Source organism: Patiria miniata, unplaced genomic scaffold (assembly GCF_015706575.1).
Source record: "Patiria miniata isolate m_02_andy unplaced genomic scaffold, ASM1570657v1 HiC_scaffold_20, whole genome shotgun sequence".
NCBI lineage: Eukaryota > Metazoa > Echinodermata > Asteroidea > Valvatida > Asterinidae > Patiria > Patiria miniata.
Window position 1 is genome coordinate 25431059 of NW_024037059.1, and position 27564 is coordinate 25458622.

The window sequence follows — 27564 nt, forward strand, 5'->3', positions numbered from 1 at the left end:
AAATTCGAGAAAAAAATATGTTGATTGTCGGTGTTTGATGGGGTGTGTGTTTTGTCAACAATGACTTCCCATGCTCAGCTTAAGTTAACCTGGCTTTGTTGTATGGTTGTGTATGGATAGCCACCAGACTTGAAATGTGCAGTGAAGATATATTATGTTGCATTGTTGGAGAGTTTGCGATGCACAAATTCTGTTTGTAGCGCAAACTGTCCCAGGATGTTATGTACAGCATAACTTCACTACACACTTCCGAATCTGCGGTATGGCATCACTGCAAAAAAAGACACTTAACGTTTAACGTGGTCGAAGCCAAAATATAATACTACAATTTCTTTATCTCTAGAATGTTGAAATAACATCGGTGTTATGTTTGTAATATTTTGGCGATCATGAAGTGTAGGGCCCCTGTTTTGTTTTGATCAAATTAGAGTCAAAAATGTTTTTTATTGCTCAAAAATCACCTTTCATGCCTTTATTGTCAGACCCCCTAAAGCTACACGGTCCTTTTTCTACGCACTCACCTTCAATTTCTGTGTGACGATGCGCGCGCGTATGCAAGCGTTACCTGCGCAGATAATCGAGATTCGAGGATACAATCAAAAGCAGACTTTTTTCAATTCTAATGACACCCTTTTTGCAATTTTGAACGGATTCTTGGGGTAGAAATCATGATTTTCCTGCACGGTTTGTTCCTTGCGATTCAGCGCGCCGTGCGTGCTCATGGTACATCACGCGGTGATCGCCATCTATACTTGGGTCGCGTGTTGTCGCCACGCTGTCATAGTCATTTTACCCCCAAATTTCCCTAAAAAAAATCAAAACCCTGCCCTTTATCTATGACATACCTGTTTATTGAGAATGTCGCCAACTACATGTAGTTTGGTAGGTCCAATAATTTTAAAGTGGATTTTGTTCCCTTAAAGGAACTGGGCCCTACACTACACGATCGCCTGTATTTGATCAGAATTATGATAATTATCATACTTTCATAGGAATAAGATTTTTAAGAAGAGAATTGGATGTGGAAAGATTTTGCTATCGTACCATGCAACCCCCCCCCCCCCCCCCAGCCCAGGTTGGATTCCTCCGTTGTGTGTATAACGCGAGGGAGTCCAGGGTATCCATTTCTGCTGCCATAGTGAACTTTTTTACGTTTCAAGTCTTCACACAAGTTCGTACTGAGGATGTTTACTACGAAAGCATGGATCTGCGATTTATTTTCTGTAAACACGTTGCCCACGGACATATTTACTTTTTCTAAACCGAGCATCTTTGTAATTCCGGACACAAGGAATATGTAAATGAAATTTCAGCTTTCTCCATCAAGTAAAAATGTGGGGGGAAAATGTAAAAAATTTCACATTGGCGGCAGAAATTGATGGACGTCAGTGGGAATGCAATGAAGATGTCCAACCTGGGCTACCCCCCCCCCCCCATCAATGGTCAGGAACAGAAAATATGAGAAAACAACTCAAAACCTACTTTGTATGTTAAGATATACATGTACATGTAAATGTATGCATGGCACAACCATAAGGCAAAATAAAAAAACAAACATGTTTAGCGTCCTGCCTCTTTGACAAAAAGGAAGGAGGAGGCCCTTTTTTTTTTTTTTTTTCTTTTCAAATGGCCGCCCGACACATTTTTCAAGACAACGCGGCCGGGCTATTTTTCAAGATGGTTACCAGCTTTTTCAAAATGGCCGCCACTTGGACTCATTGACTATTTCCACGGCTTTATACACGGTATAAAAGTCTAAAAATACGATTTCTTTCGTCAGAGATCGTTACAATTTATCAATTTTTTTCTTTTTAAAAAAAAAAAGAAAAAAAAAAAGGAGGCGGCCTCTAAAAAGGAAGCGGGCGGGGACGCTAAACATGTTTTTTTTTTTACTTCGCCTAAGACTTACTTTGTGCAGGTTCTGTATAAAATGACCAAAACCTGGGTGCCAAAATTAATTTTAAAGGATCCTTTTCTTTCTGAAATACATGTCAAGATTTTGATCTTTTCTTCGCCTATGAGAGTGTGTGTGAGGCTACTAAGTAAGTGGCGGAATATAAATCCACCATTCGGTTTCGATTTTGGGAACCGCATTCAAAACCAACCTTCAAAATTTGTTAGCCTTCCATTTTTTTGGGACACAGGCTAAAGAAAGCAGTTTCTGATTGTTCTGCATTCACTTGCTGGTGGTCTTCTTAGGGTATGAAATGAATAGCCTGCCCATTTAACTTTCAGAGAGTTGACACCCATTTTTCTCAACATTCACAGCTCTTGAGTGTTTTAGTAAAAGGCCCAGTGGCCATTGAATCCTGCAAACTATAGCCAGTCATTGGGAGGGCATTGCATGCAGTACCTCACTCGTAACTGTTTGTTGGCATGACTGTTAGCTGAATGGGAACTTCCGGTGAAATCGGATAACCGTTATACGGTTTAAAAAAATTGGGATAACTGGATGTTGAAATGTCCGATTTCTCCCACCACTAGAGGTTACGCATTTTGCACACATTTTTTTTCCAGCTACTTCCTTTTAATGTTTGACATCTCCACGTTTCCTGTTTCAAAAGAACAGTGTTTAGTGCAAGGTAGTGAAAAGCAGGAAACTCATGTAGTTTGTGACTGCATTGCTACATGATATCCTCATATTACTTTACTGCCCTTGTTTTAAATGTTCAACAGTGCATTTCCTTGTGAATTGTTGTCAGGTTAAGCATTTTAACTAGATGGTCATCAAATGCTTGTGTAAACTCTTTATAGGTTAAACTTGAATAAAATAACTGGTGTTCCGAGTTTATTGCACTTCAGCAATGAGCATTTGTAAAATTCATAAGTTGTTACATACATGTATATGTTCCAGCTTTAGAATGCTCTGGTTTCATTGTTAATGTTATTCTCAGCCATTATGTGTACAGGTATTGATTCTGCAAATATTTACATCTCAACCAATTCCATACAGTCTGGAAATAAGAATCATAATTTCACTTTTAGTTTTTGTGAAATCAATACCCAAGTGGTAACACATCCTTTTTAATCCTAACTCCCTAGGCCTTTTTGCTAGGGTGAAGACTCAATCCTGCAAAATCCTCCAACTGGCTTCATGGAAAAAATAGCATAGCCTCAATCCTGCAAATTCCTCCATTGTTTCTTGAATATGGTCCGTGGAGGGTGACCACTGCCTGAATCCTGCAAAATCCTGCGACAGTGACTGTCATTAATGTTGAGGCTTGGCCAGTGACATCCTGGAGCAGTGCAGAGGATTTCAAGCATAATCCAGGCCTATATTTATGCATGGCTGAGCAAAAAAAACGCAATGTCTGACCCAAGACCTTGACAAAGTGCATCCTACAAAATCAGTAACGTACTTTTGCCAGGTAAGGCCAAAAAAAAAAAAGTCGGTCTCTGGTCAGCGCGCGCGTCGATTTTAATCATGCGCGTCGATCTTTTTTTTTTTTCCAAAATGTTCCGCGGTAGCTCCAACAGCGCCCTCTATTTCCGCACCTCCTCAATTTTTTTTACCAAAGAGCACCAAGGAATGGGAAATTGCACCAAGGCAAATGATCGAAAGCACCAAGGCAAATTATGGAGGACACCAATGTACATGAGGACACCAAAAAAGCAAAATAGTACCCCACCTTGTCTGTACAATCCAAGCTTGAAGGAAAAAAAAAAAAGAAGAAAAAAAAAAAAAAAGCCGCGTGGCTGCGTCAATTCCGGAACTTTGGTCTGACCAGAGACCAAATTTTTTTTTTTTTTGGCCTAACCTCAATCCTCCAAATGCCTCCACTTTGGCAAAGAGTATTTTGAAGGATTCAGGGCGGTTAGGGTTAATATAACCTCCCATTCAGTACTAAAGTTTAGTGTGTCATGTCCCAACCACAGCAATGGTCCCTGTAGTTGGAAAGATGCTATAGTTGGGGAGAAACAGTAGTACATTTTGTATTATAGAGGCTTCTCCCAAGGCTTTTTGATGGGTCAGTTTGGCATCAACTCCCAAGAGGGGCCCGTAAATTACACTTTTGCTGGAAATAGTACTTACATACTCCTTGATGTAAGTAATTTCAATTCCAAAAATGTTAGATTTGTCCAATCCAAGTGGCTGCTCTACTTGTACAAGGGTTTTCCCAAAGCAAGTTCTTGTGTGCATTTGATCATTTACTCCTGCTGCGTGTTTATCAATATTCATCAAGTACAAAAGTATGTGCTGCCTTTTATTTGTAATAGGCATAAAAAGTATTTGAAATGAGAATTCCATGTATTTATTTTATAATTTATTTATTTTCTTTGGAAGTGCTTCCTTTAGAAAAAAAAACTCTAGAGAGAACAGGAAATGCAAAATAAAAGTAATTGTAGTGGAAAGCGATTGCATGAATTTTAATAGCGATTATTGTTCCCCTCCCCCACAACATAACATTTCAATAAAAATGTGAGGCTTTTATAATTTAAGTGCCTTCCAATACTGTGTCTCCTTTCCCCTTTGAACTGATACAATCTCTGCAGTACAAAAATAATGGTTTTTTTTCTTCTTACATCATTTGTCATTTGTGCATTTGTTGCATTTGTGCATTTGTTTCTAAAAACGGGTGCTTAAGCAACTATTCCTGATGAAGTTTTAGCTCTGTGAATACTGTACATTCCGAGAAAACAATATTTTAGGATCGCAATTTCAGTTCAAAAGTTGCCGAGTCATGTTTTGAATTGCACCCAAAATCAGCATCCGGGACGCATTCGCATTCAGCCGATTGCAGCTACGTGATGTGCACTGAACTGACAAATAATAGCAACCGCGCACGGGCGTGCGTCGCGTCACAGTGCGTGCGTGCACCCATTCACAGATTCACTGAATTACAAACCAACCACTAACTGAAATTCTAAAAAATGTGTCACTTGATGCATCTTTGGAAATGGCCTTCTTTTACTGTTTTTTTTTCTTCAAAACGACAGCGTGCCAGAACGAATAGTTTCAAAGGAGTTTAGTGCCATTACTATCTTTAAACCAAGTAAGCTTTTCAACAATAACTTGGTCAGTTACTTTTCGGATAGCTGCAAATGATCTACTCTACCTTAAAATTTGGTTTAGTTAAATGAAAGTACAGTTTGACCATTTCGGATGGAGAGGACTGTTTTCTGTTGCTAGGGAACTGTGCGGTGATAGTCCCAAAAACTGCATGTGCATTGTGTGCTTTGTAAATTGATAATTCACTACGCGGGAGTTTGCAGTTTGGTGCGATTTTTGGCCATGTTTGCTTCCGATATTTGCCCATGGAACACATTCGCTCCAAACAGCAAGCTGCTATCAGCCTTGGTGCTTTGTCTTTACCATCACTCTTAGCCATTACTCCTCCCCAACAACACCACCCATAGCAACGGGGTCCGGCCCAGCATGTTGTCATTCCACTTCACCCCCTAATCTGTTACCATAGTAAACACAGAGCATTTGCCTTGTTTCTAGGCAACCCCAACAACCAATAAAGCATGCTCGCCCCTATTGGTTATTGAAGTTTGCAAAGTATGGTGCAATTTATCTAGCCACGTAAGAACAACTCGTACTTAGCCGAGTGCTACCAAGGAAATGGAGGAATTTGTCGTCTGGCGTCTGTGTAATTTGGGGATATATGTATGGCAGAGATAGTGGTGACGTTCAAAAGTGCAGGTTTTAATAACAGTATTTGGAATGATGAGTGTGGCATGATACTCCAGTGCATTGGAGACGTGAAGTGCACTGAAGAATGAGTACTAATTACATTTCTCATCGTCTAGTTTTCGACTCGATTTATCAAAGTGTGAAGCATTTGTTTATTTAGTGTTCAGAGGAGCAAATATGACTTTAAATCATAATAACATGTATTTCTTCAGAGAAAAAGAGGGGCATTTCAGATGACTGGATTAAATTTTTTAAATTTGTTTGTCTTAATCGCATTCAACTCATGGATGTTCTTTCTCCTAAAATTAACTAGTTTGTTTTAACTAACAGTTCCCCAAAATTATAATGGAGGTTATTTTCCGAAAGTGTTGTCCGAAAACATTTTATTTAATTTCATTTGTCTTGAATTCAACAAAACTCTCCACATATTCCTTAAAAAAAAAAACCCATCAAAAATATTAGTAAGGAGAAGCATATAAAAAGCTTCATCTTAAAGGTAATATATATAACATTTACAAACATCCAAAAACAAAACTACCAAGTTATTCTGAAATACCTTACTTGACTGTAAGTGAATAATAGTCTCAAGCATCCTGTGAAATCAATGGCACCTGGAGTGCTGTCATTTTTCGAGAAAAGTAGAATTTCAACGATAACCGACTTTTCAAATACTGCCCCCATTTTACCAAACTTACTTAGTCCACGTTTTGTTTGCAATCGGTTACGTATCCGTGAACTGGTGCAATTAAAGTCAGCTAGTCTGGTTCCCTGACCTGATAATTGCCCAACGCAGGAATAACTGTTCTGGTAAAGTAATCAATGGATTAGTATTCATGCACATACACCCCCAACACACGTTTATAGCAGCATGGATACTGATATTTACCGGTATGTTACATACCTAGTGTGGACATTCCTTTGTTTTATGTAGAAAAAAAAACTTGTTTTACTCGCACTGTGAACACTTTTTCAACCTGAAGTGTTGAGGATGATTTCCTTGAGTGTTCCTCTTCATTTTTGTGACTGATAACTCTAACCCCAAATTCTTGTGAAAGGGGGACACCTTGGGTGGCCATGGGAAGTCCACACAAAGTTCATTTTGCCTCCCGTCCCATCCCTGACCATTTTCAAGTCAATAGACCTTTATCATTCTGCCACCATTTCAGTCATGTTCCCTGTATCCATTAACAGTACTGAAGGATAATATTTTTGTGCAAAAAGGAACCAGACTATTTTTCCTTCCAGCCTCGCTTTGGTTACGTTGATTTGAATGGGCAAAAATCAAGATGGCTGCAACATGATAATGGTCTATAGGCATTACATTTTTCAGACTTTACTCTGAAATCACTTTAAATCGGAGAGAAAGACATACATTTCAGTTGTGTTGCCTGTATCCATTAACAGTACCATAGTATGATAGTACTAAATGATAATGTTTTCGTGCAAAACGGAACCAGACAATTTTTCCTTCCAGCCTCGCTTTGGTTACGTTGATTTGAATGGGAAAAGTCAAGATGGCCGCAACATGATAATGGTCTATAGGCATTACGTTTCTTTCAGACTTTACTCTGAATTCACTTTGAACATTTTAAATCGGAGAGAAAGACATAACAAAAGCATCTTTCAAACCTTCAAATTTTCAGACTTTTTAAAAAATTTAAAATATCCCTTGTGCAAGCCAATGCCAAATAAGATCCAAATTTGCTTTGTGTGTTAACAGGTGCTTTTGCCATCCTGGCAATTTTTTTCTATTTTTATTTAAACCGAAACTGATTTTGAAAAAAGACTCGGCCATGAAATTTCACACCACATGGGGATAGAGTTACGGTAGTGGTGCGAAATAGCATGGTTGAGTCTTTTTTTTGAAAATCAGTTTCGGTTTAAATAAAAATAGAAAAAAATTACAGAAAATGTAAATCAGAAAAACAAAACTGAATGTACTGTATGACCTCGCTAGTCCAAACACGTACTGAATACATTTTTGTCACAATTCATTTGAAGTAGAAATTTACGCTTTGATACGAGTTACCCCACATGGAGCAGGAAAAATATTCCCATGAGGATCAAAATGAATTGATATCCAATTACAACGAATACGTGACATATCACAGTATAGAATTTTATTTTGACAATGCAACAAAGGCAATGCAAACCTGCATAGAAATTTGCATTTTTGCTAGCCTCATGTCAACACAACAAATATACAGACACTGTCCCAGTCAGGCGTTCCAGTCGTTGCTAACAACAAACTTTTTCACTGCTGCTATGGGCGACAGCTGGAAAGCAGCTGACAAGACCGGTGACCTTGGCTGACCTTGGGCAACCTTCTGCAGTGCAAACCTTATGAATAATTAATCACTATCAATGTGTTACCAGATGAAAATTTGAGGATTTGGGATTCGTTACTCTTGGGTGTTTTTTTTAGAGCAGTGGTGTTGATTTAGATTGAGATAGTTGTAAAGTACTGTGTTTTTTTTCTTACAAATTAATATAAATGAATTGTCACTCTTTTTAGTACAGCTTTCATAAGAAGATGTGAAAGAACAGAACCCCCCCCCCCCCCATCCCCCGCCCCTTGATACCCCTACCTTCATCTCGGTACTACATCACTCCTCAATATCAAATAGAATGACATATTCAATTTGTGGGCAAATTCCATCCATGTGGAATGTATAAAATTTTAAAAATTGGTGGGAGGGGCATTTTTAATGTGCAGTTTTAAAATGTAATTTGAATAAAAGTGATTAAATTTAAATTAACCCTAATTGCCTAGGTCATTTTTTTCTAGGATTCATTCTCAATCCTGCAAAATCCTACAATTGGTCTCATGGGAAAATATTATATAGCCTCAATCCTGCCAATTCCTCAATTATTTCTTGAATATGGTCCGTGGAGGGGTGACCACTGCCTGAATCCTGCAGCAGTGACTGTCAATATGTTGAGGCTTGGCCAGTGACATCCTGGAGCAATACGGAGGATTTTAAGCATAATCCAGGCCTATATTTATGCATGGCTGAGCAAAAACAACCCAAGGTCCGGCCCAAGACCTTGACAAAGTGCATCCTACGAAATCACTGATGCACTTTTGCCATGTAATCTCAATCCTCCAAATTCTTCCACTTTGGCAAAGAGGATTTTGAAGGATTCAGGGCGGTTAGGGTTAATCCTTCAAGAAATAATGGATAATTTTGAAGGATAAAGGCTGTATCCATTCCCCCCCCCCCCATTTGTTCATTGGAGGGGTGACCACTGCCTCAATCCTTCAAAATCATCCAACAATCACTGTATTACATGTAGATTGGGGCAGTGTGGATGATATCCAGAAGCAGTGCGGATGATGTCCAGTATAACGTAGGCCTCAATTATGCAGTGCTGAACATAAACAATGCAGGGTACAGCTTAACCCTAACCCACCTCAATCCTCCAAACTACTCCTGGCAGTTTTGAGGGATTTTGGAGGATTGAGGATGAATGGTGTTTGAGAAGCATGAGGATTTTGGAGGATTGAGGATGAATGGTGTTTGAAGAAGAGGAGGATTTTGAAGGTTTGAGGTGCTGGGTGTCCTTCATTTCAACATCAGTGCAAAATTGTTGGGTGGAGGATGGTTTCTACATGCAGCAAAAAGGGGGTTCGGGTGAAGACATTGACAAACCGCATCCTTGACAATCAACTGACAAATCCTTCAAAATCCACCAAAAAACACTGCTTGTATGATTTTGGAGGATTGAGGAGGGTTAGTGTGAATTTACATTGTACTCCAAGTAATGTGAGAGTTCTCTGTATCTAAGGACGAAAAACCTCATTCAATGCATTATGCCATCCTGTACTCCTGCAGGCATTGGATTTATATTGAGAGGCATCACAGTCGTTCAAGATGCAATCAATCAGTGCGACTACTCAGCAGCAACAGATCTCAGCGCCGACGATCATCACGACACACCAGGCTCAGCATCAGCCCAGCACGCAGACCATACAGGCCCAGCAGTTTGTACAAGTCGCAGGTAAGTACCCCACAAGAAGGACGCACGGTCATTTCTCCCCTAAAACCGAAACCCCTTGCGTTTCAGTTTTGTCTTTCCCTGTTTCTCTTGCAGGGAAAATATTTACCTCACATTACCGCTGGGCGAGTAACTCGATTACTCGATTACTTGCGAGTAGTTTATGCTTCTGGTTCTACCTGTGGTTTTCATCTACTTTAGTACTCGTCCTGGTGCGAGTAGAAACAGGTACTCGCGAGTAGCAATTTAGGGTTTAGGGTTCCCGTGAATGACCCAAAATGTTGCACAGTAAGGATATCTCAGTGCTGAAGAATGTGGTGTGACTTGCAAGCTATTTGCTAGTTAGTTACTTCACGTCATACTAACATACAAAATATGTAATTGTTCTGCTTTTATGGGAATTCGCTTAACTATGAGCGAGTACTTGTTTACTCGCTAGTAATTTCTTTGCGAGTACTCGAATAGAAAAATCCACTACCTCACATCATATACCTACCTCAGATCATAGGCCCTATATTTTTGAATTGTCAGCTATTTTTTTCTTATTCACATAAACAATCTGTTTAATTTGAGATTTAAAAAACATTTGCTTATAAAACAAAAGAGTGTCTGAATTTTGGAGGGTTGAGATTTGTCATGGTTTGTCCTGATTTCAGGATTTTTATAAAGAATCCCTTGTGAAATCTGGAATTCCAGAGGTTTTTACTGAAAGGTTTTTACCTATAAAAAAATGTATGGAGAACAAAAGAAATTGCTATTTTCATGGGAGCATTTTGGCAAATATGTACTCACCATAGACCCTATCATTGGTTCGGGGCTTTCAGCAACTTTCAAACCCTAGCTCTGCTGAGTTTGTCCCACTGGACTGAAGGAGATCAACAGCAGAGGGTTGTACAGCATGGCATGGTTAAACTAAATTGACACCAGTGAGTTTTGAACCTACTATCTTTGGAACACTGAACTGATGGTCTACTAACTGAGCTCTTCAATCTTCCGCTGTTGATACGTCAAGGTCTTTGACGAAGGAACGCAAGTCTGAAGTCACATACATGTGGTGAAGCACAGGTCTACATCTTACTCCCCCAAAAAAGTGAACCTGATCTGTTGCCTAGTCTTGTTTATTTGATGAATTTCAAAGTGAATGATTAATTTTTATCGGTTTTCTTTTGCAACCAATGACAGCCCCAGTTACTGAGCCAGTCAAGGATGTCCCCTCCGCTGGCACCACAGTGACCCTGCAGACCATCCCCGTCAGCCAGGCCTCCCAGCAAGGGGTCTACCAAGGACACGTGCAGTACGTAGACGGGGGCGATCACACAAGTTCCATCTATGCTAACGGCGCTATGTGAGCTCATTATCAAATCATCCTGCATGCTGGCCCAATAACACCCACCTTAACCCCCCTCCTACCCTCTCTCCCTCCCCCTCGACCCCTTTCCTTTGTGCTGGCCTGGTTGGTGTGTGTTCACGTGTCGCATTGGTAGAAGTTCAGTTTTACTCAAATTGTAGGGCGAGATGAAAAAACAAAACAGGAAAACCATTGACAAGATCCTAAAACGAGCAAGTTGTGGGGTCTGCAGGTTTCACTGAGTCACAGATATACTTACATGGAGTATTGCTCAGAGTTGAGTAAATGCAATATTCCATGTAACAAAATCCACTTCAGGAACTGCATCAGTACATTTCAGAGTTCCCTGTTTTATGGCCGGTTCAGACTCTGCGCGAAAGCGAATGTGAACTCGAATTTGAGACATCACGTATAGTTTTCATGCTGCGAATTCGCAAAAAGTTGAACACATTCAATTTCAGCGAATTTTGCTGTGAATGTTTCCTGATGTCAGATTCGCTTTGCATTCGCATTCGTGTTAAGTATTAACTAACCTCAAGACAGATACAAAAAACACTCCAATTAAAAAAGCCAAAACTGAAATCTGTTTGATAAATGACAAATTAACTAATCAGCCAGCCTTTGTGGTTTGCGGTGCAGTATTTAGTGTTGGTGTTAAGGGGCCTTGCTGTGCGTTACATATTACACAACGCTTGTGGTGTCATGTCTTCCACTGTGGATTTCATTTTATTTCATTTCATTGGTTTTCTTAATTCATAGTGCAGCCAACTTTTCACGATTTAGAGACATATATACAGGATCATTTGCAGTTATCTTAAAAAGTAAACTACCAAATTATTATCAAAAAGCTTACTTGGATTAAAGATTGTACTGGTACGGGTACTAATCACCCCATGAAATGATTCCGTCTTGCTTGTTGTCATTTAAATCAAGAAATGTTGGTGATTTCCAATGACCGGTGATTTGACAGATTTTTGGAATAAAGGGGTTTTATTGACAAAGTTGTGTTTCATGATCAAAAAGTTGTACCGATGCATGGTTTTTCACTGTTTTCTCAAGTGTAATATCCACTGAGAAACTTCGTCAGGTTAGGTTTGAACATTCTTGTTTGGATTTTGAGTGGTGTAATTATTGGAAACGAACAAAATACATGAAAAGCAAATGATCCTGTATATATGTAGTGACTGCTCAAGTTCATTCTTGTCAGAGCTTTACTCAGTTCTAAAACGGCACGTCAGGAAAGGATTTTCACCGAAAGAAAAAAAAAGGGTTTGAAAGAAACTTAAGCATGAGCAAGAGAAAGCTATTGCATCAGATTTTCAATTAGCTTTTTTCCCCCACTTATAACTCCAATTGGTTGTTGTGATGTCCAAGTTATTAGGCTTCAACGACCAGGCAAGGAAGAATCAGATTCAATAGAGCTTTTACATTAGCATGTGGGACATGAGCAAACTGTCTTCAAAATAAATTGTTTTCGAAAAGTTGAACAAAGAAATGGACTGGAGAGGGTTTGAACATGCGACCCAAGAGTTACCGTTCCAGTGCTCTACCAACTAAGCTTTCCAGCCCTACGTTGGCGGTTCCCCAATGGACCGATCCAGTAAGCACCGCCCCATGGTGTTCTGACCAATCACAGCCGTGATTTATGTCCGACGTGCATGCACTAAGGTCCGACATGCGTGCACGCGCGTATGATGCGCGCGGAAGGAAAATGCAGCGTGGCATTGGAGAGGAGCACGTGTTAATTTGCCCACGTGCGCACTGGGCGGAGCTTACTGGATCGGTCCATTGGTCAATATCTTTGTTCGAGGGGCGTGTATCCTTTCAAGTGATCGCCATTTGCTATTTCCCAGGTCAGCATCTCGACTTTGGGTGTGATCCCTGGCTGCATGGCATATACAGCTATAAGGCTTCTGACTAGCCCCCTTGAACAAATAAATTGACCACTTAGGTAGCCACCAACATAGGGCTGGCTAGCTCAGTTGGTAGAGCACTGAACGGTAATACGGAGGTCACAGGTTCAAACCCCACTCCAGTCAATTTCTTTGTTCTTTCCCACTTTGAAGGGAATCTTATTCTTAATACTCAACAGAATCTAGATGGAATCGAAACTAATTACCAAAAAATTGGAGTCAGCCAAGCCTACATGTTCACATTATAACGTGGTGCATGACATTTGTCCCCACAATTCTTAGTTTCTTGTCTGGCCCGCATGTCATAACCATAGCATGAGGTACTTGTTTTTTCCCCCTCATGGTAGTTTTTTTCCCCTCATGGTAGATTAGTATGGACTCCGTGTACGAACCGCACATGTAGATGGTGCTTGGTGACCACTTTTGAGAGCTCCAATAGGAGGGACACAAAGGGTGCGCACTCTGGTTTGCACAAGTGCTGCGCCAAGTACGCACGACTAAAGTAAATCCTGAATGTGCACAAACCATGCATTCAAATGTCCCTCCCAGTGGTCTCCCCCAACTCTCCTTTTGTAACCGTTGAGGGGGTACTTGTGCACGGAGTCCATTGCATATATTTTTTTTGGTTCCCAATAACCAGGCTCTTTGCTAACCAAACATCTTCATGCCTCTTGTCATCCCTATGATTCTGTGCCATCCCTCAGATAATGAGCTCATACGCTTTGGCTCACACTTAATATTGTGTGCGTAATGTCTCTTAACATGGTTTGAGTGCCGTTATCTAACTTAAGGACGTGTGTGTGTTATAGTTTTTGATATACCGATTTGGATGTAACATGTGTTACTGCAGAGGGTTCCTCTATGAGACAAAGGAACATCTGCCATTGTAGGAAGCATCTCTCTGAACTGTGGAACAGCGTTAAACAAGAATTAATGGTTGAACAAAGATATTGACAAATTAGGAGAACTACCAACATAGGGCTGGATAGCTTAGTTGGTAGAGCACCGGAACGGTAATCCGGAGGTCGCAGGTTCAGAATCTGCTCCAGTCAATTTCTTTGTCCAACTTTTCAAACTAAAGAATCTAAGGTGTTTCCTTATCTGCAGACTTTCTGGTATTTAAACCCAACCCTAGAATGTGCATCGTACCTTGCAATGCAGGGTTCCAATTAAAATATGGTAAATTTACTTTGGTAAAGTTTTATTCAAGTTTTGATTCTGTGTAGAAGGAATAAGCAATTTAGTGGAAACTTAAACATGTTAATCTTAATGCTTAATATTTCAAAGTAGTTGCATTGAAAAAAAAAATTTTGCACAAAATTAAAGGCCTTACCCATAATTCCCTAGCATGATTTACTGGGAACCATACCCATCCTGGCAAATTCCAACACCATATGGGAAACTGCACACGCATATTTCTGATTTTGATTCTGGAGGTGTGCCAACCCAATGTAAAAGACTGTCAGTTTAGGGGCACTGCTCCCATCCTGACAGATTCCAACAAAACATGCCGTTGGGGTTTGATGGGTTAAGTTCTGTGATGGTTAATATGTGTCCATTCACCTGCCTTTGTAAAGAGCGCAACCCCTATGTACTGTATTTGAGCACACCATAGCACAGCAGGTATGCCATTCCTGCACATAAACTAACTCACGCACCCCCAATGTCTGCCCCACACACGACCCATGACCCCACACGACCTATATCCCACGCACCCTTATAGTTTAGCACCAACAGCCATGTGGCTTAACCGTACTAACCCCATGCAATGATTCTCTCCCCCCCTTCTACTTCTCGTTCTCCCTGACCGTTTCCTTCTGGTCCTGTCTCCGTCCTGGGGGATCGTTTTGGTTTTTGTTTTCCTCTTTTGTTCTCTTTCCCTTTTCCTCTCTGTTTCATGATGAAACAAATCTTGCTGACCATAGGGCAAACTATCCTTACAGTGAGGCCACGACGATGTACACGCAGGCCACTCCGGCCGGCGGGGCCACGTACTACTCCTCGGGGCAGGCACTCACCTCGGGGGCCCTTGGAAGCATCCAGACCCTGGGTGGCTCCAACATGTCCGTGGGTGGAGCCATCGTTGGAGGGAACCTCATCGGAGGGGGCTTGCTCGGAGGGCCGCAACTCATCACCCAGCAGGGGAACACGTACTTGTTACAGGGTCACACCATGGACGGTAATGGGCACCCTCTCACGCACACCACTCGTGCATCACCTGCAACAGTAAGAACAGTTAAGCTATTCGGTTTTGAACATACTTTTTTAAAACCGGCCAAGCACATTATTTATTCCCTTTTTAATAATAATAATAATAATAATAGTGGCATCTTATTAAGCGCAAACAGGTCCATCACTAGGTGACGCTCATGGCGCTATACAAAGAGTAAGCACAAACTACAAAACTTAAATGACAACAATTATAAATGACAAAACTACAAATTATAAATGCTAGGTTCAAGACATATGAATTGCAAGGTGCAGGCCGAAGAGGAGATTAGGATGTGAACAGGTAGGTTTTGAGTTCTTGTTTGAAGGAGATCGAAGAGGGAGCTTGACGGATAGAGAGGGGTAGACTGTTCCAGAGAGTGGGGCCTGCGTGAGATTAATAGACTTTAATCCATTAGCACATGTATTACATTGTATTTATAAATACCTAAGACAGTTTACCCAATCCTATTGGTCGAGAGCCCGTCACGTGGCTGGTCTTAAACGAATGATAAAGACATGGCTAGCTGGTCTTAAACCAAAAAAATATGTACTTGGTCGGTTTCAATCACTCTGTTTAACACTGCTTGGGGTCTGGGTGCTAATAGTTACCCTCGCCTTCGGCTCGGGTAATTATCAGCACCCAGAATCCAAGCGGTCTTAAACAGAGTGATTAAAACCTCCCGAGCACACATTTATTCCCTTACTAAACTACTTACTCCTTGATGAAGCAATGAGCCATAGAGTGCTGAGGCGGTTTGGGGCGGTATGAGGTAGTAGCAGGCAGGGCGCTTTGGGGCAGTACAGGCACCAACTGGTCAAACTAATCCAGCCATCTTTCACTCTTCGCATAGGACTGAGAGTCCTTTATAAGTCACATCTGGCATTTGATGATGCCATTTAGCCACTCCACCATACTTCATTTACGTTGAGCTGTGTGTGGTTTTGAGAATATGTTCGCTCAAACTTTCAAACAGTGTGCTCTGTTCGTCTTGAGAGAGGCACAAGGGAGACAAATGATGCTACTGCAAAAGTCCTCATGTTTCTCTACAATGAAAACCTTCTAGTTGTATTCGTAGTACATGGAAGAGCATTTCATCAGAACGTTTAAGAAGACACAGGGTTCCCACAGTCATGGAAATATCCTGGAATCATGGACATTTTACAAGGAGTCATGAAAAGTTGAAATTCCAAGAAAAAAGTCATGGAAAAGTTGTGGAATCCTGCACAACTCATATGTGATGATACGTTAATTTGGCTATGCCAGTCTTCCAATTTTCGGTCCAGTTAACTTTACTTCCTATTTATGCATGTATGCTCTGTACTTGTTGCTTGGTCAATGCACCATTGTGATGCGTATGTGGTGCTCGGTGGTCTTGTGTCAAACTGGACAGCTGAAAGGGAGTGGCGTCCCATGCCTCCAGAGCAATAGACTCCTAAGATGCCATGGAATTGGTTTATGGAAAGCCCTACTTTTGTCCTGGAAAAGTCATGGAATTTCATTTCGAGATTTTCATGGGAATCCCGAAGAATGTTCTAGTGAAATAAAACAATAATGAGTGGCTTAAATTTTGCTTGCAGGTCCAGTGGCTGTTGGACAACTACGAGTGCGCAGAGGGTGTCAGCTTGCCCAGAAGCACTCTCTTCAATCACTACATGCGACATTGTCAGGAACACAAAATTGACCCGGTCAATGCAGCTTCCTTTGGCAAGCTAATACGGTCGGTGTTCCTCGGGCTTCGAACCAGGAGACTGGGAACCAGGTAAGGTCTAGACGATTGAAAAAGAAAATGGCAGATCCCATTTTGATGTCTTACTCATGTATCTATGTGTGTGTCTTCGTCAGTTGCTATATTATTGAAAAAAGTACATTGGATAAACCTGAAATTTAAACAAACATTGACCCTGATCCCAAGATATGTCAAATTACAAGTGAAGTTTTGAGAAACGCTTAAAGTTCATTTTTAAGTAAGGGGAGAATGCAAAATTAACCAGGTGGAGATTTACCTTGGTTTTATAGGGTACCTCAAGGGTTAACCTCGGTGACTGCTTGTATCATTTTGCATGCCTTGCTAATAGTCAAAATTATTTTTATGTTTATATTTTCTAATCTGGTAGCCAAGATCTCAGGGAAACATTTTTGTCAAGAGCGTGAAGTTGCTTGACCTTAAAGTTTGGGGTTACTGTGAGGTCAAAGTTCGATGATTTCAGAATAATGATATTTGTGTGACCTATGCTTCTATAGTCTAAAGGTTCACTATTACTTTTGTACTTCAATAAACAGAGGGAACTCCAAATATCACTACTATGGCATCCGCATCAAAAGCTCCTCACCACTCAATCAGTACCAAGAAGAGAGTGGCCACACGGCCATGAGACAACAGCCAATCAACTCCGCCAAGAGGTTGGTGATAATTTCTGCCTTAGAAGAGTCCAGTTAGGGGGGCATGTAAATCCAGCCCCTAGGTACCCTGCTGTTCATGGTGGTTAAAATGTCCTCTCTTATGCTGCTCTGTGTAAATGCATTGGTTGTGTGCAAACATGACACCACCAAGTACCCGAGTGGCAAATTCACAATAGTTAATCGCAGTGCATTTCAACACATTGTTGTTGGATATCATTTCAAAGTTAAATTCTGTTTACATTCACATGAAGTATGAATCGGCTGTAAACATCCATTGTCTGATTTACAGCGATAGCAACATGGATGCCCTGTTAACATTGTTGGTGCACACCTTTGAATTAAGTGAAATACACTTAACTGTGCAGTTATGAATCTCATAGAGCGAGAGTAGGTTAGCCATGTAGGTGGATGTTTATTCATTTATGCATACATGTTTATGCATGCAGTCATTGTTAATTCTGATTGATAAATAGTATACCCATTCGTCCCATTGGTCATGAGCCCATCATGTGGGTGGTTTTAAACCGCTGATAAAGCACCGCCTGGTTTTAAACACAATTCTAGCATGTTGCGCAACAGTACGCACTGTCTACGTGCCAATTTTCCATAATAGAGGGGTATTTCACAAAACCTGAAGTAACTTGTTGAACAAATCGTTGGAAATGTGTGTATTTGTGACTTCTTGTGACTTTTTGACTGAAAGGTATTTATGAATGGGAATAAATATGTGCTTAGCCAGTTTTAAACAAGAACGTTTAAAACTGGCTTGGGCCCTGGGCGCGGTTATGACCCTCGCCGGCCAAGCACATATTTATTTCCTTATTTGCTATGTACGGAGCATTTCAATGGGAAAATCTCTGGGAATATTAGATATTGTTAGAGTTCCAGAGTATGTGTATAGCCGAGGGATACTTTTTGTTATCTTGACAATATCAGATTGAATGGCTGTAGAATTCATATCCACCACTGAAAAAATGTAATGGTGCAAACATTGCCCGGTATTATTTTTGAAATTACCATATTGTGCTCACCCCTCCTGGTATTTAAACAGTCACAGACAGTCGAAATTCACTTGCACTTCCCCTGCTATACTTTTAACAAAGGCTAGTCACCAGCAGTCAGATCACATGTCAAGCAAGCACTGTGACTAGTCAAACCGGGTCAACAGACAAAGCAGGCAACTTGTGTCACAACTGTTTTATCACTCACCCTGAGTCAAAGCAAAGCTGTATTAAGTTACTTACACAGTCCCAGCCAGTCAATCCTGCTTTATGTTGGCTGGGAATTCTTAACTGTTGAAAACAGTCACTTGTTTGATGTTGACTGAAAGGACTACTTGGCAGAGAATGTATGTTTGCATAGGATGGTTAAAGCAGCAATCCTTTCACTCCTTGGAGTAAAAAATAGGTTCTGTATGTACCATTACATTATTCTTTGAGTTCTTGTTTTCCTTTCCTTTCAGATTCAAGCCGTCTCCTTTAGGCGGCAAGCCCGATGGCACAGAGGGCGGAGGGGCAATAAGTGGAAGTGGCGGGGCCGCCCAGGACCCCGTACAGACCCAGACCCAGCAGCACCAGCAGTTCCTGGGTGATGCCTCCATGGCGCTGCCTGATTTCGGGGAGCTTAAGTTTGGTTCTACGCCTCTTCCAGAAGGAGTGACGCATGATGACGTAAAAGCCTTCCAGGCGCTCTACAGAGAGCACTGTGAGGTAAAAATCTAGTTGCTTGGAGCTGTTAATGAAGAGAACTTCTTTTTGTTTTGGAACCGACCGATCCATTGAGCCCCAACCACTGCACCCATGAGAAGCAACACATACACCGCCACAGATACTGAAATTTGTATCCTGTGGAGTCATTTCTGCATTCTCGTGTACTAAAGTTTTTCGAGTTTGAAAGTGTCCTTTCAAAGTGCTCCTATTTCAACCAGAATTAATTTCCTGGGCTGAAATTCGGACTTAATATCCCTTACATAAAATACTTCAATTTGCGACTGATCAACACACCTTGGAAATTCCTAGCTTTTGAGTAAAATCCATATATCTATTTCGTGATAACCTTGTGGAGACGTATTCACCTATAGAAAAATTGCTATGTGGAGACGTAAACAATCTTTTGTTCCCTATTTTGCACGTCTCCACAGGGTACTGTGTACCAGATCAAAGCCACTAGCCGCACTGTCATACACATGTGCAACATGACAGATTTTGTGCAGGCATGAAAGGGGCACTAAGTCGTGAAATCCCTGAAAATTTCATATTTTGGATTGTTTACTAATCCTATTTCAAACATTTGGTTGAAAGGAAACCAACCTAATGTTTTACCGTTCCTGAGAAAAGACGGAAAAAAACCTGGTCGTTTACATCGGACACGAAGGAGTACGCATACGTTTTTCCAGTCAAAGTACGATAAAAATTGTGTGTGTCACATAATTACACACAGCACCAATGCACAAATGTGGTTTCTTACACGTCCGCAAAAGTCGAACACTTAACAGATGGAATCACAACTAGCATGAACAGCCCGATTTTTGGGGGATCGCAAAAGTGGACCCTGAAATTCGTTCTCGCACGAAGAACACAAGAATAACACAAAAGGCCCAGTTTCTAAAGGATAGTTGTGTGAATGTTTATTTCCTACTTTTAAATGTTCTTTCCAATGAACATCATTTCACTCAAAGCGCGTTTTGTGGCCGAATTGGGCATATTCCAGGACGTAGTGTCCCTTTAATCACGGTCGTCATTAAAGGGTCGGTCTATTAATCTGTGGGAATGCTCTGATTATTGGCCTTTATTCAAGTTCACAAGCCCCTCGTGATACCTGATAAGCATTTGTATTGTTTCCTTGGCAGGCCATTCTTGATGTGGTCGTTAATCTCCAGTTTGCTCTTATTGAAGCCTTGTGGCAGACGTTTTGGAGGAATCCACCCGCCGACGCACAGCAAAAGTATATCTCAATTTTGTTTTTATTTAATGATGAACCAGAGATATAAGTTCTTCCTACATCAAAACATTTCTTGCTTTTATGTAATTGCAGATTGCACATAGTGTCATATAATTCTCTTGCAAAAAAGTCAGGGTCTTAATCATCATTGATAACATTTTGTGAATATTGTGGATAGGAAAGGTTCATAATGAGATCCTTTACCAAGATAACTCTTTAAATGCCTTGTAAAATTAGGATGTATGGATGAAATGGTAACTTAATTTTGCAGGGTTGATACTGTAATTTGACTCCAAAATTCACAAGCAAAAAGGTTTAAAAGCTCACTTTCCTGTGAATACACTTAATTCTACCCACAGTTAAGAGGAATGTAATGTGATTTAGTCATAGTTAAGATTATATAACCAATATACAGATCCTTGTCATTTGATTGGTGGAACTCACATCACGTGACATTCGTTATTACTCCCATTCACGCCGGGTCTCAAAAAGTACTATCCGCCCATGGGGAGTGGGAAATACTATTGAACAGTTAGGATCATCCTTGTTCCAAGACGCGGCATTTGTGTGTAAAGGGATGCTGGTGTGCGCGTTCAGCGTTGCGTATATTGTTCCAAAGAGCCAGCGCTACAGAGTGGGGTTCAAATATTTTTGTGAAGGGTGGTTTGGAAGAGAGAAATACATTTCCCATCAATTTTGTAGTGAAATAAAAGTTCAAATATATATCAAATGACAAGGTTCTTTATGTCAGTTATATAAAACAAATATTGAGTGGCTTTAAATGGTGAAATGGGAGGAATATTATCGCTCGGTAAAATCTGGACTTTTCCACTTCACTCGGCTTCCCCTCGTGAAATGGAAAAGTCCAGATTTCACCTTGCGATAATTAATATTCCTCCCATTTCAATCTGAGCCACTCAATATTTGTATACTAAGACACACGCTCTACTCAGAGATTTTAACATGTATTATGTTACTCAATCTGGAATGTTATTTTTCAGTGAGGTAGACGTCGAGAAAAGACTTCCCAAAGCCAAGCTGGCCTCCTTATGCCAGAGCAATCCAGTCCAAGAGTATGTGAAACACTACGACCACGTACTGTACCAGGGATTGGTGGAGGTCCTAATACCGGACGTGCTACGGCCAATACCAAGTAAGCACGTCCCTGTGGTACCATTATTGTTGAAGTTCTGAATTACACATGAACAGGGTGATTAAAAAAAAACGAAACCCAAATGTTGGGACCATTGTTTTAGGGAAGTTCTGCATGTAGCATTTTCAAATTCTAGGATATGAAAGCCCAATTCATAAGCTTTCTTTTAGTACAAGAATCATTCAAATCACTCATGTACTTTTCAAGTTACGGAATTTTAAACACAACCACCGTTTCAAGGTTCTGTCCATGGATCGCAAAAAAGTTCAGTGTTCTTTCAAACAAATCACATAAGGATGTGTGTGAATTGTTTTCGTTTTGCTGAAAGAACGCACACCTTTTTGGTGATCCGTGGACAGAACCTTAAAATGGTGGTTGTGTTTAAAATTCTGTAATTTGAAAAGTGCATGAGTGATTTGAATGATGCTTGTACTGAAAGAAAGCTTATGAATTGGGCTTTCATATCCTAGATTTTGAAAGTGCTACATGTAGAATCTCCCTAAAACAATGGTCCAAACATTTGGGCTTCGTTTTTTTTTTACTCACCCTGTATGCCATTTGCATGTCACCAGTTCACAAAATCTAAATAACCATCGTGCATAACATGACTGAGAAGTGGAAGTGACTTTGTATAAGATTTAAATTTAACCGCACAATTAACGTAACCAGGAAAAGTGAGCCTCTTTTTAAATCATGAAACAGAATTTTGATTGATAATACAGACATTTTTACCTAATGATCCCCAAGCAGCCAAACTCCAACACAAGGGTTTGTTGGAATCTGTTAGGATGAGTACTGCACTAGTAAACTGACTGAGCTTTTATGTGGGATTAGGCATACCACAAATAAACAGAGTCCAACTGTTTTTTGAGCACAGTTTACCACATGTGATGCGATCAAGCTACATGAGTCGTTTGTCGACCCTGGTCAAATTTTTTTATTACAGATTTCAAAAGAGCACAATCTCAGCATTACTGCTGTGAAAACCGCATGCTGGTACCATCTTTAGTTCAAAAATTATGGAAGTCGGAACTCCAAGAGATGTGATGAAGTGATGTGATTTAGTGGCTCTATTTTGGCCTGTATCTCCACATAAAAATTCCCGACAAACGACTAGCTTGATTGCATCACATATGGTGTTGGGATTTGCAAGGATGAGGAAGGTTCCTAGTAAATCACCTTAAGGAGTGAGGGTTAATCGACTGCACATTGCTCATAGACCTGATAACGATATTGAAATTGAATTGCATGGTTCCTATTTTTCAGGTGCCTTGACACAAGCTATTCGCAACTTTGCGAAAACGTTAGAGACCTGGTTGAAGAACAGTATGACTGGTATCCCACAAGACATGATCGGTCTTAAGGTAAGAAGAAAAAAGAAGAAGAAAGTCACTGATTTTGTGAAGTGCTCTTACAAGTGTAAATGTGAATATTAATTTTTAAAACAGGGAAGTGTCATTTGAAGTGAATTGTCAATTTGAACTTTTGTATTATTTTCAAAATAAGAGACATGTATGAACAGTGATTTTACTATAAAAACCGGATCTACTGATTTAATGGGGAAAAAATTGCTCAAATAGAACATAGGGATGGTACCAAATATCCTGTGAAATTTCTCCGTCTTAGGTGGTATCATTCAGATGAAGGTGGTAACATTCATTAGCAATGGAAACAAAATTCTCTAAAAAAATGACTCAAAAATCATGCATGTGTTTTCTCTGTTTTCTAAATATGTACAGTATGTACTGTGCTTTTGCTGCCAAGAGTTAGATGTTACGCACGTTAGGCCAAAAAAAAAAAAATACTCGGTCTCTGGTCAGCGCGCGCGTCGATTTTAATCATGCCCGTCAACCTTTTTTTTTCCTTCAAATTAACACGGAAGCTACAACAGCGCCTTCTATTGCTGCGCCTCCTCAAATTTTTGTACCAAGGAGCACCAAGGAATGGGGAAATTGCACCAAGGCAAATGATAAAGGGCACCAAGGCAAATTATGGAGGACACCAATGTATAATGAGGACACAAAAAAAAGCAAAATAGTACCCACCTTGTCTGTTCAATACAAGCTTGAAAAAAAAAGCCACCAAAAGAACCCCAAAACAACGCATCAATTCCGGAACTTCAGTCTGACCAGAGACCGACTATTTTTTTTTTTTTGGCCTTACTTAAGATTTTGTGCAGAAGGGTGCTTAACAACCAACCTGATGAAGTTTTAGCTCAGTGATTGTTGTGTATTCTGAGAAAACAATATTCTAAGATCTCGATTTCAATTCAAAATTTACCGAGTCATGTTTGGAATTGCGCCCAAAATCAGCATCCCGGACACGTTCTCATTCTGCCGTTTGCAGCTACGCGATGTCGCACACTGAACCGAGAATTATAGCAATCACACACGCGTGTGCGTCGTGCCAATGCTTGCACACACCCATTCAAGGCTCCGCTGAATTGAAAACGAACTACTAACGGAATTTTCAAAGATGCATCTTTGGACACATCTTTTGAAATGGCCTTCTTTTATTGTTATCTTAAAATGATGGTGTGCCAGAAAGAATAATTTCACAGGGAGTTTAGTGCCATTAAACCAAGTATGCTTTTCAATTAGTCAGTTAGGCCTACTTTTTGATTGCTGCAAATGACATACTCTACCTTTAAGCCACAGACTAGAACTATCTATACTGGAACAAAATTCAAAATGTGTGGCCTGCCTTGATTATTGATGTTAATGAATGAATGGCCTTGTGATGCTTTCAGGTGGGTGCCGTGACCGCCTTTGCTCAGACCCTCCGTCGTTACACCTCCCTCAATCACTTAGCACAGGCTGCGAGAGCCGTGCTGCAGAACACATCACAGATCAACCAGATGCTGAGCGACCTCAACAGAGTAGACTTTGCCAATGTACAGGTTGGTGCTCCTTGAATCTTGCCTTGCCTTTTTGCCTTGATACCGTAACTCCAGCAAAGAGTTGAATGGGACGCTGTGCTGACAATCTGGAAGCCAGTCTCCTCTATTCATTGCAGTTGAGCGCCAGAGCCTGGTTCTCCGCAAACATCTTTCATATTCACTCCTTTATGGTGTCCGTCCGCCTTTTCTTATCATGTTTTTGAAATAGTAGGAGATGTGACTTTGTCACTTTGCAGCAGCCTTGTACATAAAGTACAGTTAAAGTGGCAGCTCAACAGAAACTGAAAATAATTGGAAGAATGTTTTTAAACACCCCTCTAGCTACGGTATGGTATGTGCCTCTCTCGAGTAGTAGCAAACAATCTCCTTATATGGAGATCGGCAGTGCCTGGCGCATGCTGCATGATGTGGCGCATTATGCCGAGCGCCTGTGTAGTGTGCTGATTGGCTACACAATGAAAAAGGATGATGTTGATGCGCGCAGAACGTCGTAAATTAACTCAGGACGACTGCGATTGATTCCCGCCTGGACCACGTACAAGTGGAAATGTTCCTACTCTTGTGACTGTTTTTGTTTAGTACAGATTGATTGGGATCGTCTCAATGTTGTCTTAATTACACTCGGGTCGCCAAAAATCGAAGACTGATTTGTTTCCGACGGTTGTGGCTCAGGTGCAGCTTGATCCTGAGAAGTCAGTCGCCGCCTGATTTTTGTTGTCTCAAGGTTGACCTGCGGGCAGTTTAAGGCTGTCGAAAGCAGTCAAAGTGCCATCTACTGGTGGCACAGAACCCATAATGTAATTAGTGTTGTGAGGTTTGTCCAGTTTTCAGACAATATGTGCTCTTGTCATCTCCTCCCTTCCCCCTACTCCCACCAGGAGCAGGCATCCTGGGTGTGTCAATGCGATGACCAGATGGTCCAGCGTTTGGAGCAGGATTTCAAGTCGACCCTACAGGACCAGAACTCCCTGGAGCAGTGGGCTGCCTGGCTGGAGGGTGTGGTGACCGAGGTCCTGGAACCCCATGAGAACTCCCCAAACTTTGCCAAGGCAGCGCGGCAGTTCTTGCTGAAGTGGTCATTTTACAGGTGAGGGTTTGTGTTTGCGATGTTCGTCCAAAATTCAAAACTAGTCCTGGTAAAAGTGTTATGGTACAATCTTTGGTTTGTCAACAAGTGACCACTTTGTTAAAGTTAGATCCATACAAGACAAAAAAATTGAAAAGATGGCTAGAATTCAAGGGCAATCCCCAATGATTAGTTTATGGCTCTAACATAGTGCTGATAGCAACTGGGCAAACTTAAATCTGATAACGCCACTTAGTTTGGTAAAGTTAGGGGAGAATGCAGAAATATCTCGAGTTTCACCTCAGGCTTTTTTATGTGGTTTTACAGGGTTTTACAGGGTACCTTGGGGTTCAACCTCAAGTTAGCGCTGGTTATATTTTGGATTCTTCCCTCATTTACCCAGGTTCTAGATCAAAATAATTGTATTATAAAATGTCAATTCAGTATTGTTTCTTTTTGCCGTTCACCCAAAATTTTATAAACACTGTATACTCAGTGTTGCCCGAGGGCTTGTAAGAAAACATTCACAAGCTTGCTCAGGTGGGACTCAACCCCAAACTCCTGCTTACCAGTGCATGCAACTTACCACTCAACCACCAAGCTTTCCGGGGTTGGCTGGCTGGTGCAAATCTGATATAGCAGCGGGCACCACAGCGAATTAATCATACAAATGGTGATTATAAAATATATTAAGCGTGACCAGCCAGCTCGGTATGTATTTGATGATACATCATCTTGTTAGTTGCGCTGTTTCCAAGAACAGTCATGTTGTGTAATCCACTCGTATTAATTCTGAGTTCTCATTTCATTCTCTTGCAGCTCCATGGTGATACGTGACCTCACACTCCGCAGTGCCGCCAGCTTTGGGTCGTTCCATTTGATACGCTTGCTGTACGACGAGTTCATGTTCTACCTGATTGAGCACAGAGTAGCAGCGGCGACGGGAGAAACCCCTATTGCTGTAATGGGTAAGCCCAAAAATTTGCAAAGTTGTATCGAAAAAAAACTGACATCGGATTGAAAACGACGTTTCGCAATTACTGTAAATGCTGTAAAGATGTCAGATTTAGTTGTGCAAAATGCAACGCTTAAAAAATATTGATAGAAGTAGGCTCCTTTTATGCCTTTTTAAAGGGTGCATGCGATGAATCTTTCTTAAGAAAACATTTTGTGCAACTTGCTACTCCTATTAATTGTATGAAAACTTTTTGATATCCCTCTGGTTACTTTTATTGAAAAGTGCACTTCTTTAAACATTTCAAAATGTCCAATTTTTTTCCAGGCAACTGAGGGCGCTGTTGCTGTGATGTCATTTCAGGAAGACACTGTTCAGTTTATTGGGTTTTTTGTTCTCTCCTGAAGACGGTCAGAGCATACTGACCGGAACGTAGAGTTTATACCTCTGGTTCTTTTCAGAACCATTCTCTTAGTTGAGAAATTCTTCGCACATGGTGTTTCCGCAAACCTTTCATTATTTAGTATCTCCACCATGCAAAGCCTCAAATCTTACTAATCCAAAGTTTGCTCATTGAAAACACTTGTGAGAAAGGTTTGCTCATTGGGTTACTGCCATGTACTGACACAGCAACGAATCACCAACGAAAAGAAAACTTGTGACAGCAAAACATCAAAATTTCTAGCAACTTTTATAGTTGAAATAGCTGTAACATTGAGGTTTCTGCCCGGAATGACATCACAGTTTTGCTCATGAATATGGAAATTGGCATTAGCATCAAAACCATTAAAGCTACAGTCCATCATTTGTAATTTGTGCATTTTGTTCGTTTGAAGCAACAAAAGAGTTCAAAATCTAATGAAGGATACTGAGCAACTAACCTGATGAAGTTTCAGCTAAGCTTCAGCTGTACATTCCGAGAAAAACAGCATTCTAAGATCTCAATTTCCAATCAAAAGTTACTGAATCATGTTTTGAATTGTTTTGAATTTGCAGCTATACGCGACGTCGCGCACTGATCCAACGAATTATAACAACCGC

General features: G+C 40.7%; 1 protein-coding gene across 6 annotated transcripts in view; it reads left to right on the plus strand.

The window, feature by feature from the left end:
- Nucleotides 1-27564, plus strand: part of LOC119728313 (transcription factor RFX3-like) — a 30784-nt gene that overhangs the window by 743 nt on the left and 2477 nt on the right. For 2 of the 6 annotated variants that reach the window (XM_038200502.1, XM_038200503.1), the window contains exons 2-13: nucleotides 9475-9640; nucleotides 10820-10982; nucleotides 14824-15133; nucleotides 16688-16869; nucleotides 17391-17510; nucleotides 18973-19219; nucleotides 20359-20453; nucleotides 21452-21603; nucleotides 22870-22967; nucleotides 24353-24502; nucleotides 25381-25589; nucleotides 26388-26536. In XM_038200502.1, the coding sequence (XP_038056430.1) occupies nucleotides 9514-9640; nucleotides 10820-10982; nucleotides 14824-15133; nucleotides 16688-16869; nucleotides 17391-17510; nucleotides 18973-19219; nucleotides 20359-20453; nucleotides 21452-21603; nucleotides 22870-22967; nucleotides 24353-24502; nucleotides 25381-25589; nucleotides 26388-26536 (2002 nt within the window). In that variant the 5' untranslated portion in view covers nucleotides 9475-9513. The remainder of the gene's footprint in view (nucleotides 1-9474; nucleotides 9641-10819; nucleotides 10983-14823; nucleotides 15134-16687; nucleotides 16870-17390; nucleotides 17511-18972; nucleotides 19220-20358; nucleotides 20454-21451; nucleotides 21604-22869; nucleotides 22968-24352; nucleotides 24503-25380; nucleotides 25590-26387; nucleotides 26537-27564) is intronic. The other 4 variants (XM_038200506.1, XM_038200507.1, XM_038200504.1 and 1 more) reach the window with 4 other exon arrangements.